General features: G+C 44.4%; 1 protein-coding gene across 1 annotated transcript in view; it reads left to right on the forward strand.

Moving 5' to 3' along the window:
• Window positions 1-6,530: 6,530 nt before the first annotated feature.
• Window positions 6,531-12,303, forward strand: part of KIF3A (kinesin family member 3A) — a gene marked incomplete at its 5' end in the record, with an annotated part of 80,087 nt that continues 74,314 nt past the window's right edge. Inside the window, 6 exon segments of the mRNA XM_082837200.1 lie at window positions 6,531-6,557; window positions 6,560-6,583; window positions 6,585-6,689; window positions 6,691-6,735; window positions 6,739-6,822; window positions 9,837-10,110. Coding sequence (XP_082693326.1) covers window positions 6,531-6,557; window positions 6,560-6,583; window positions 6,585-6,689; window positions 6,691-6,735; window positions 6,739-6,822; window positions 9,837-10,110 — 559 coding nt within the window.

Here is a 12,303-nt window from a genome sequence, read left to right on the forward strand (position 1 = left end):
TCTGGAAAAACTATGACTTTTCCCCAGAGAAACTAATAAGGCTTGTCTATGAGTAAACATGCAAGTACCAAGTGCACTGAAGACTTGGTCCTACTTTTTTAGTTAAACAAAGTATTACTATATAACTGTATAGTAGTATTACTACTATAACCTCTAGAAATATTTCTTTTAAGGGTTATTTACTTGATTTTTAGTTGGACAAAAGCATATTTGGGGGCACGAATTATATAATCATAAACAGGGTTAAAATAAATTTTATTGAAGGTTTGGAACTGGACACACAAGTGACTTTTTCTGCCCCCATGGACCCTGAGATCAGCCAAGGGAGACCTTGTAGAAATGGCAGTGGTTCCACTATCCCCCAAAGGGGGAGAGGTTGGGGGGAGGGAGGGAGGAAGGGAGGTCTGGGAAGGATATTGGGAGAGGATCTTCTGAACAGAAGCCACAGTGAAACTGAGAAGTTCAAGCAAGCCTGAAGCACTTATGGGGGCTTCTCTTCCACCCACTGCACATGGCCCTCCTGCCCCTCTTGGAGAAGGGTCCCAGAGTCCCTGAACACCAGTTTCTTTGACACAGCCAAGTCCTTAAGTCTCAAGCAGCTTTCTTAGATGTAGTTTCTGGGGGTGGTCATTAGGCCATATGGTTTGGGAGGCCTTTTTCTTCTGCTTAATGGGAGGTGACATGTGGCATCCACCAATGAGGCAAGATTATATCTGCTAGGAAGTCAGACCTCTGGGTTTGCTGGGCCAGGACAATTCTGCTGTTCTAATTACCCATTTGTGGGGTCCCAAAGTCTGACAAGGAAGGGACTGACTAAGGAAGGGACAGCAGAAATCCTGGAAGGTATGACTTTTCCAAAATGCCCATTCCCAAGGCCACAGACCTTTCAGGAAACTTGAGTGTTTCCAGCGTTACACACCCCTATACCTCAAAAGCAGCCCTGAATGAGCTTCCAGGGATGCATACCTCCTCTTCTTCATTAACTTTTGCAGCAAGTCTCAAGGAAGTAATTGTAACACAATGGAGTAAACACTTTTTTATCTGCAGTACGGAAGAAACACATATGAGCAGAATATGAATGCCAGAAACTGTAAAGCGTCTGTGGGTTTTTTTTTAAGAAATGAAGTTTTGCCTTTTTAACTTTTTTTAAAGACTGATTGTATTTATCCACAAGGAAGTGACCCCCATTTTTAGATGTGACCCGTAAAAACCTCCTGGTTTCAGAACCACAGATGACTAGTCAATAGTCCTTTGTTAGAGGACTGACTGGAGGTGGGAAATATGGCACCATCTCAGGGAGCACACGGTCCCATCCTGACCTCAGGCTGCATTGTACTGGTCCAGACGAGCACACCCCACCTCATCACAAAGGGAGTCCTTTCCCAGCTAGGTCCTCTCACGCTCCCCAAGTCGACCGACCCCTGACGGCCACACAACACAGAGTCAGACAGGCAGATGGTAGGATGTTCCAATTCCAGTTCTACCACTTGGAGCCATTTACTGAATTGATGAGGCTCAGTCTGAGCACCTGGGATGGCTCACCTCTTAGGCAGCAATGGGAAATAGAGGTCAGTTTGCGCCCCCAACATCTGTCACCATCCCTCATAGACTTCCCTACCTTTACTGAAACTATGAGGCGGCTGAAGATAGTGAGAGCCAGGTTAAAAGTGGTCTGGGAGAAGTCAAAGATGTTCTCAACTCTCAGGAGCCCCAACACGACTTCCTGGAAAGCTTCGCAAATCTCCACCTGCTGGAAGGAGGAGGTGGGGCAGAGGAGGGAAGGTCGCTGGTGGCCAGTCTCGGTCCATCAGTGGCTGAACGGTCTGCTTACGGTGACCGGAGGGGCTGTAAGAAGCCTCTTCACCTTAAATCGCTGTCGGATAAAGGGCCTCTCTTACCCAGCGCCTTCCCCATTCAGACCCTCTCCTTCCTGTGCCCGTTTTTTGGTCTTCAGCAGGGTTCCCCAACTCAAACAAGCCCTCCTCCAAAACACCTACTAGAGAAGCACCGTCTCAGTGACAAGCTGGCGAATCTCGACTCTTGCCTCGTGCGGGGGATGCACCTGGGGAAGGTGCGTGCTCCAGGGTGCGGCTCACCTGATGGCGGGTGCAGGTGGAACCCGGCCGCGTCCCGTGCGCGCGTGAGGAGGATGAACGTGCTCTCGGGAGGGGCCCCCGCGGGAACCGGTACCTGGATTCGGCCCCCCAGCCACAGGCGCGCCTCGCGGCCCTGGGCCTGGGTCAGGTGGGCATCCAGCTGGCGCTCGTCCATGACGCCTCCCCAGTCGCTCGGCACCAGCACGGGCCGGCTGGGAACCGGGGGCGGCGGGGGCGGTGGCCCCAGAGCGGCGCCGGGGGCGGGGCGCGCAGCTGACCGAGGCCGCATTGCCCCCCGCGTGGGTCTGGTCCACGACGGCTCCGGGAGACTGACCGCTCCGCGCAGGCAAGCCTCCGGGAAACTTCTCCGTAACGCCGCGGGGAGAGAGACGTTCCACGGAGGCGGCGGGAGAAGACAGCGAAGGACTGTTTCGCCCAGACTTTCGTCCGGACTCTCACCTGGACGCCGGACGGATCTTATCTCCGAGGCGGACGTCTCCGGCGCGGGCCGCTCGCCGGAAGCCATGGCAGCGCCAGATCCCGGGTCTGGGTCCCGGCTTAGCCCGGCTTTTTCTAACCCAGCGCCCGGGACTTGCAGCTGGGGCTGCCGCGGGACCGGGCGGGGCGGGGCCGGCTCTTACTCCACCCCCACGTCCCTCCACTGAGCACCTCTTTCCCCACCCAAAGCCCGCGCCACAGGCGCAGAGTCCCGAGCGGAGTCCCTAGTCTGAGATGAAGCAGCTGGTGACCACGCCACTCTGGAGAAGGTAATTTATTGAAGCCCTGCAATGCGTTAGGCGCTGGGACATAACAGTGGATAGAACTAGACGTGGAACTTATATTCTAGTCAGGAAAGAGACAATAAACACGAGTAGAATATATGGAAATCCCAGCAAATCCACTCCTAAGTAAATGTCCAACAGAAATGCATGTGTGTGCACCAGAAGACACCTACATGATGTTCACAGCAACACTATTGGTAATAGCCCCAAACTGGATACAACCCAAATGTCCATCAACAGTTGAATGGGATAAACACGGATAAACAAATTGTGGTATATTCACACAATGGGATACTACACCACATTGAAAAAGAATGAACTGCTATACCCGATAAGGAAGAATCTCACAAACAATATTGAGTGTAGGGAGACAGATAGAAAGAATTCATACTGTATGATTCCATTTATACAAACTATAAAGGAGGGAACTATAATGTTAGAGTCAAGGTAGTGGTTACCCTTGGGGGCATACTTCTATGTTGAAAACTACAGACATCACGGAAAGAAATTAAAGAAGACCTAAATATAATACATGGGGAGACATTCCGTGTTTATGAATTGGAAGATTTAAATTGTTAAAATGGCAATACTTCCTGAATTGATCTATAAATTTGAACATAATCCCTGTTAAGTTTCCAGCTGTCTTTTTTGCAGAAATTGGCAAGGTGTTTCTAATATTTCTGTGAACATGCAAGGAATTCAAAATGGCCAAAACTATCTTGAAAAAGCAGAATAAGATAGAGGCTTCACAGTATCTGATTTCAAAACTTACTACAAGCCTATAGTAATAAAGACAGTATAGGGACTTCCCTGGTGGTCCAGTGGCTAAGTCTCCGGGCTCCCAATGCAGGGAGCATTGGTCAGGGAACTAGATCCCACATACCGCAACTAAGAGTTCACATGCTGCAACTAGGAGTTTGCATGCCACAACTAAAAGATCCAGCATGCTGCAACTAAGATCCAGCACAGCCAAATAAATAAATAGATAAAATAAAATTAAAAATAAAATACCCAATCCTAAAAAAAAAAAAGACAGTATAGTACTGGATAGACATATAGACCAATGGAATTGAATTGAGAGTCTGGAAAACAACCCTCATATTTATGACCAATTGATATTTGACAAGGTTGCCACAATAATTCAGTGGGGGGGGAAACAGTCTTTTCAGCAAGTGGTGATGGGACAGATGAATATTCACATGTGGAAAAATGAAGCTGGATCTCTATACCATATCATATACAAAAATAACTCAAAATAGATCATAGATCTAAATGTAAGAGTACACAGAACAGCATCCAGAAATTAAAAAGACAATACACGTAATAGAAAGCATGTGTATATCATATATCTGAAAAGAGACTTGTATTTAGAATATATAAAGAATTCTTAACAACTTAATAATGAAAAGACAGATGAAAAAGGCAAAGAATTGACTAGACATTTCTCTGAAGAAGATATTCAAATGGTCAATAGCACATGAAGTGATGTCCAACATCACTAGTCATCAAGGAAGTACAAATAGAAACCACAATGAGGTGCTATTTTATACCAGTAGGATGGCTGTAATAAGAAAGGTAAGACAAAAGCAAGTGTTGGTGAGGATGTGGAGAAATTATAAACCTCATACATTGCTGGTGGTACAGCCACTGTGGAAAACAACTTGGCAGTTTCTCAGAATGTTATTTAGAGTTACCAAATGATCCATCAATTCCACTTGTAGTATATACTCAAGGGAAATGAAACGTTCACACAAAAACTTGTAGCAGCATTATCCATAGTACCAGAAAGTGGAAACAACCCAAATGTCCATCAATTGACAAATAGATAAAAATGTGGTATATCCATACAATGGAACATTATTTAACCATGAAACGTAAAGGATTACTGATATGTGTTACAAAAGGGATGAATCTTGAAAACATTATTCTAAGTGATAGACGTCATTTCACAGAAGGTCACATATTATATAATTCCATTTATATGAAATGTCCAAAATAGGCAAATCTATAGATACAGAAAGTAGATTGGTGGTTGCCTAGGGCTGGGATGTTGCAGCGGGGGAAGGAGGAATGATGGCTATGAGTGTAGTGTTTCTTTTTGGGGGGATGAAAATGTTTAAAATTGATTGTGGTTATGGTTGCACAACTCTGTATATAGTAAAAATCATTGAATTGTACAATTTAAATTGGTGAATTGTATGATGTGTGATTATATCTCAATAAAGCTGATATCATATTTACAGTATATCAGACAGTGATAAGTACTATGAAGAAATATAAAGTAGGGAGGGGAGATAAGAAGACTGGGGCTGAAGGTTGGAATTTTAAATAGAAGGATCATTGGTAGGGTTCACGGAGAAGGTGATGTGTGAACAAAGATATTCTGAAGGAGGTGAGGGAGTCAAGCAGATATCTACAGGGGAGCTTTCCAGGGCCTGGATTTGGATCTGGGCTTTGTCATTGCCAGTAGCTATGACCTTGGACAAGTTACTTAATGGCTCTATGCTTCAGTTTTTTAAATCTGTGAAACAGTTACTCCTGTTTTCTATTAAAATGACTAATAGTACCTATTTCAAAAGGTTATAATGTAAATTGAATTAATAATTTAAAAAGGAATTAAAGCACTTAAAACAGTATGCTGACACTAAGTATCTTTATTAGCTCCTACTGCAAGCATAAAAGCCCTTGTATTCTAACAGGAAACTGTGCCTGCAATGTCAGATGAATCCAGGAGGCCAGGTGGAGCTGGTGCAAGGGGGATAGCTTGCAATAATGAGTAAGAGAGAACATTGCAGGAAACCGGGAGAGGGCCTGTGACTTTTATTCTGTGAGATGAGAAATCATTGGCAGGTTTTGAACGGAGAAAAGACAGTATCTGATTCATGTTTTAACACCAGACCTCTGGCTTCTGTGTTGAAAGTAGACTAGGATGGCAAGGATGAACTGCAAGGAAACCAGTTCTGAGCTGTTTAGTAACACAGGTGAGAGATGGTGGTGGTAGAAGTGGTCGGATTCTGGTTCTATTCTGAAGATAGAGACAACTAGTTCTATAGAAAGATTGGGTATTGAGTATGAGAGAAAAAGACTGTGGTTTTGACCTGATAAATTGTCAGAATTCAGCTTACATTTATTGCGATTAGCCTTTTAAATTACTTATTTATTTTATGTTTGACAGGGGTGATGTGGGTACTACCAGGGGATGGAAAGCGGGAATCAACGTTTCAATTTGGACACGACAAACTTGAAATGTCTATTACACATCCAAGCAGAGTGGTGTTCAGAGACAGGTTCGGACAAGAAAGAGGATAGATCATTCTTTCTTTCACGAATATTTATTGAAAACTTACTCTGTGCCAGGTCGTATTCTAGGCTCTGGAGGTAATTGTGAGAATACCGACAAAGTCCCTCAAGACCTCACCTAATGGTGAGACAGGTGATAAACAAGTCGGCAATCAAGCGCAATAATGTATGTAAAGTTTTTGGCTCTTCAAAGGGGACACAATGTACAATTGCTATCGTTGTTTTTAATATTCGGAGTATTGCAAGTGCTAGAAGATGGGCGTTGCCGTCTAGGATTGCCTCCTCCTCCCCCCGCCGCGGTGGTAGGCAGGTCTCCCAGCCCAGAATCAGGCCAGATTTCCTACAAAGTGGAATGGCGGCATTGCGCACGCGCAGCCTCAGTCTGGCGTCCTAGGAGACGGACTCCGAAAGTCTCGGCGCAGGCGCAATGCAAGAGACCGAAGACGCCTCGGGCAAGGGGATGGGGCGGGGCGAGCTCGGAGTGCGCCTGCGCACAGCGCGCTCTCGCCAGAGGAGCCGCAGTCTCGGGAGCGCCCAGGCGGTGTTTCGATAATCTCTGACCCGCCTCTCCTGCGAACCCGGCGTCATTGGACTGCACCCCGGGTGGGGACGTCCGCCGAGCACGGGAGGAAGCAACGATGCCGGTGAGTAGGGTCACTCAGCCGCGGGGGTTTCTCCTCATCCCTGCGGCCTGGCCGGGTGGCGCGGCCGTTACCATGGAGGCGCAGAGCAGGCGGGAGGCCGGGGTGGGGCGGGGCAGGGCAGGGCAGTGCGGGGCGGGCGAAGCAGTTGGGGAGCCAGGCGGGTGGGCCCTGGACTGGGGGGGTCCAGCCGACCCTGGGAGGGGCCCGCGGCAGGCCTTACGGTCTTCATTGCTGCTGCATCCCGCAAGGCCTGGGCTGCTTGACATAAAGGCACTGTGCCAGAGGATGCGCTCTCGCTCCCAGCCCTGTCCGCTGGGTAGGGCCTCTAGGAGCAACCGCGGAGGGTCGGGTTTTGATGCCTCGCACCCCGTGGGGTCTCTACGCCGAGGAGCCAAGCTCTGGAAGGCAGCAAAGCACGGGCAGTCTGCCTCTACCCCAGGCTGCTGACTCGAGCTGTCATTCCTCTCGTAGCGCTCTAGCTTACAGTGCAGAATGTAACCCGTAGGTGTCTTTGTGTGTGAGGGGAGTGAGTGGTGGGTGGCGGTATGTTTGTCTTGTAGGGTTTCACAGACTGTTAACTTGCATTTAATAAGGGGCCGTCGTAAGTCCAATATAGGGTCATGGAGAACACTTGAGCTGCGGCCTGCTATTTACGTGAGGGGGGTGAGTGGTGGCTGGTGGTATGTTTGTCTTGTAGGTTATCACAGATTGTTATCGTGCACCTAATAAGGAGGCGTAGTAAGTCCATTATAGGGTGATGAAGAACACTTGAGCAGTGGCTGGTTATTTACTGGTTGCAAAGCCTTGGATAATTATTTAATCTTTCTGGGCCCTTCGTTCCTGTGTAATTAAACTTTTCCTTCTGGGGTTATCAGGATGAGATAAGAATGCGCAGGAGACTTCAAGGACAGTGCTTGACTTTTAGCATTAAATGCTTAATATTTGTTACTTGTTGCTTTCTATTTATCAATTCATTCAACAGTTATTGGGCACCAACCCCATGCTAGGCACTGGAGATACAATATTGAGCAAAACCAGCCAGGTTCTTGAACTTGAGAAGAGAGACCCTTGCCTTCTAGGGTGGAGGTGAAAACCATACATACATACAAGGACAAAGACACTTAACATTAATGAATGAAGTGGATGGGTGGCATACAATAGATAAAAATAGATTCTGGTGAATTAAGTGTTGCCATGTAGGAATGCTGACCTACAGATGTCAGATCATCTGTTTTTTTCCAAGAGAATCTAGAAATTGTTACTTTTGTGAAATTGCTCAAGTTTTAATTTTTAGCAACTAATTCAAAAGATTTTTAAATAATATAAGCCAAGCAAAAGACATTTGTGGGCTGAATTCAGCCCCTTGACTGACTACCAGTTTGGAACTTATGGGTTAAATAGAGACACAGACATTAATCAAATAAGGAGCCAAAAAAAAAAAAAAAAAGGTAAAATTGTAACCGATGGAGAAGGAGATTGAAGGGTGCTATCAGGGCCTATACAAGGATTTGACCTAATCAGGGAAGTCTTCCCAGGTGAAGGGGCTATTGAGCTGAGGTCTGCAGGGTAAGTGAAGAGGAGGGTGGGGGATGTTCTAGGCATAAGGAACAGCACCTGGGAAGGAGTGTGGTGAGAGGGATCATGGTGACAAGAAAAGGCCTAAAAGAAAGCCAGTGTGGCTGTGGCTAAGAAAGCCAAGCTTGTGAAATAAAACCAGATCTTACACACCCCCTGAAGGATTTCGATCTTCATCCCAGGATCTGTGGGAAACCATTGAAGAGTTTTAAGTAGGAGAGTGACATAATTAGATTTGTGTTGAAACTGACTGCCAAGTAGAGAACAGACTATAGGGGAACCTAATTAGATACAGTAGTACAGGTAGGAGTCTCTTATAATTCGGGGCGAGATAATGGTGACCTAGAATAAGGTGCTGAAAGTAGAGATGGAAAGAAGTGTGTTGAATTGATATAATCTGTTCCTTGTCAATGACACTGGCTCACGTTTGTTTCTCTAATGCTTAGAAGAGTATCTGAAACAGTAGGAATTTAATATCTGTTCAACCAAACTGTTGAAGTTCTTCACTTTAATAATTGTATTTTAATATAGATTCTTAATCATAAAATTTCAAAATTTGAAACTTTACATATACAAATGTTCATAAGGTTAGAGTCAAGCTAAAACATTTTTCTGCCATTGGGCTTTCTTTTCCGTCTTTCACTTGTCTTCTATAGAAAAAGTAGACTATATGAGGATATATTATTTTTTTTTAATTAATTTATTTTTACTTTTTGGCTGCATTGGGTCTTCGTTGGGTTGAGCAGGCTTCTCATTGCAGTGGCTTCTCTTGTTGTGGAGCACGGGCTCTAGGCTCGAGGGCTTTAGTAGTTGTGGCTCTCAGGCTCTAGATCACAGGCTCAGTTGTAGCACACGGGCTTAGTTGCTCCCCGGCATGTAGGATCTTCCCGGACCAGGGCTCGAACCCGTGTCCCCTGCATTGGCAGGCAGATTCTTAACCACTGTGCCACCTGGGAAGCCCTGGATATATTATTTGATGAAAAATTTTTTTACTAATGCATTGTAGAAAATATCAATAAAACTAAAAGTCTCAGGGGGAGCAGAGGACCTATTACTAGATTCTTGATTAAAGTTATTAACCATATTCACACGTGTTTTCCTACAGGCAGGAAACTCAGAGCAAGTCAGGGGCTTTGTGCAGAAAGACAAGTCTCTAATATACTCTCTCATTTTCTGCCTGAATAGCATTAACTGTAAATGTAAATAAGGTTTCCTCTCCCCTCATTTGTATTGTAAAAGAAACTATTTTCATATCTTTTTAAATAAGCTTTTTCTATATATCTGTAAGATCTTTAATTGCATTTAACAACTATTTATGAAGTGCTTAACGTATGCAAGGCACTAGGATGCCAAAGTAGCCTTTTTCAAAATTTAAATTTAATCTGTCGAAGGTAAAAGTAAATGTTCTTTTCGTTGTTTGTAAATATTTTCTCCACCAGATCAATAAATCAGAGAAGCCAGAAAGCTGCGATAATGTGAAGGTGGTGGTTAGGTGCCGGCCCCTCAATGACAGAGAGAAATCAATGTGCTACAAGCAGGCTGTCAGTGTGGATGAGATGAGGGGAACTATCACTGTACATAAGACTGATTCTTCCAATGAACCTCCAAAGACGTTTACTTTTGATACTGTTTTTGGACCAGAGAGTAAACAACTAGATGTTTATAACTTAACTGCCAGACCTATTATTGATTCTGTTCTTGAAGGCTACAATGGTGAGTACTTTATATACTTTACTTTTTTTTAAAGTAGATCTTTATTGGAGCATAATTGCTTCACAATACCGTGTTAGCTTCTGTTGCACAAGAAAGGGAATCTGCCATATACATACACATGTCCCCGGATCCCCTCCCTCTTTTTTTTTTTTTCCCAGTATGCGGGCCTCTCACTGTTGTGGCCTCTCCCATTGCGGAGCACAGGCTCCGGACGCGCAGGCTCAGTGGCCATGGCTCACGGGCCAAGCCACTCCGCGGCATGTGGGATCTTCCCGGACCGGGGCATGAACCCGTGTCCCCTGCATCGGCAGGTGGACTCTCAACCACTGCGCAATTAGGGAAGCCCCCCTGCCTCTTGAGCCTCCCTCCCATCCTCCCTGCCTCACCCCTCTAGGTCATTGCCAAGCACAGAGCTGATCTCCGTGTGCTGTGCTGCTACTTCACACCAGCCAGTTGTTTTACATTTGGTAGTGTATATACGTCGATGCCACTCTCACTTCGCCCCAGCTTCACCCTCCCACCCCATGTCATCAAGTCCATTCTCTATGTCTACCTCTTTATTCCTGCCCTGCAACTAGGTTCATCACTACCATTTTTTTTTTTTTTAGATTCCATATATATGCATTAGCATACTGTATTTGTTTTTCTCTTTCTAACTTACTTCACTCTGTATGACAGACTCTAGGTCCATCCACCTCACTACAAATAACTCAGTTTCGTTTCTTTTTATAGCTGAGCAATATTCCATTGTATATATGTGCCACATCGTCTTTTTCCATTCATTGGTCGATGGACATTTAGGTTGAATCCATGTCCTGGATATTGTAAATAGTGCTGCACTGAACATTGTGGTCCATGTATCTTCTTGAATTATGATTCTGTCAGGGTATATGCCCAGTAGTGGGATTGCTGGGTCATATGGTAGTTCTATTTTTAGTTTTTTGAGGAACCTCCATACTGTTTTCCATAGTGGTTGTATCAATTTACATTCCCACCAACAGTGTAGGAGGGTTCCCTTTTCACCACACCCTTTCCAGCATTTATTGTTTCTAGCTTTTTTGATAATGGCCATTCTGACCGGCGTGAGGTGATACCTCATTGTAGTTTTGATTTGCATTTCTCTAATAATTAGTGATGTTGAGCATCTTTTAATGTGCCTCTTGGCCATCTGTATGTTTTCCTTGTTGAAATGTCTATTGGGTCTTCTGCCCATTTTTTAACTGGATTGTTTTCTTGATATTGAGCTCCATGAGCTGTTAGTATATTTTGGAGATTAATCATTTGTCGTTTCATTTGCAAATATTTTCTCCCATTCTGAGGGTTGTCTTTTTGTCTTGTTTATGGTTTCCTTTGCTGTGCAAAAGCTTTTAAGTTTAATTAAGTTCCATTTGTTTATTTTTGTTTTTATTTGTTACTCTAGGAAGTGGGTCCAAAAAGATTTTGCTGTGGTTTATGTCAAAGAGTGGTTTTCCTATGTTTTCCTCTAAAAGTTTTATAGTGTCTGTTCTTACATTTAGGTCTTTAATCCATTTGGAGTTTATTTTTGTGTATGGTGTTAGGTAGTGTTCTAATTTGATTCTTTTATTTTTTAGTTTTTTTACTTTTTTTGATTGAGAAATCTAGAAGTTTAATTTTTTTTTTTACATCTTTAGTGGAGTATAATTGCTTTACAATGGTGTGTTTGTTTCTGCTTCATAACAAAGTGAATCAGTTATACATACACATATGTTCCCATGTCTCTTCCCTCTTGCGTCTCCCTCCCTCCCACCCTTCCTATCCCACCCATCTAGGTGGTCACAGAGCACCGAGCTGATCTCCCTGTGCTATGCGGCTGCTTCCTACTAGCTATTTTACATTTGGTAGTGTATATGTGTCCATGCCACTCTCTCACTTTGTCACAGCTTACCCTTCCCCCTCCCCATATCCTCAAGTCCATTCTCTAGTAGATCTCTGTCTTTATTCCCGTCTTACCCCTAGGTTCTTCATGACTTTTTTTTTTTCCTTAGATTCCATATATATGTGTTAGCATACGGTATTTGTCTTTCTCTTTCTGGCTTACTTCACTCTGTATGACAGACTCTAGGTCCATCCACCTCACTACAAATAACTCAATTTCGTTTCTTTTTATGGCTGAGTAATATTCCATTGTATATATATGCCACATCTTCTTTATTCATCTGTTGATGGACATTT

The sequence above is a fragment of the Leucopleurus acutus genome, assembly GCF_964270905.1.
Source record: "Leucopleurus acutus genome assembly, chromosome: 3".
NCBI classification, from domain to species: domain Eukaryota; kingdom Metazoa; phylum Chordata; class Mammalia; order Artiodactyla; family Delphinidae; genus Leucopleurus; species Leucopleurus acutus.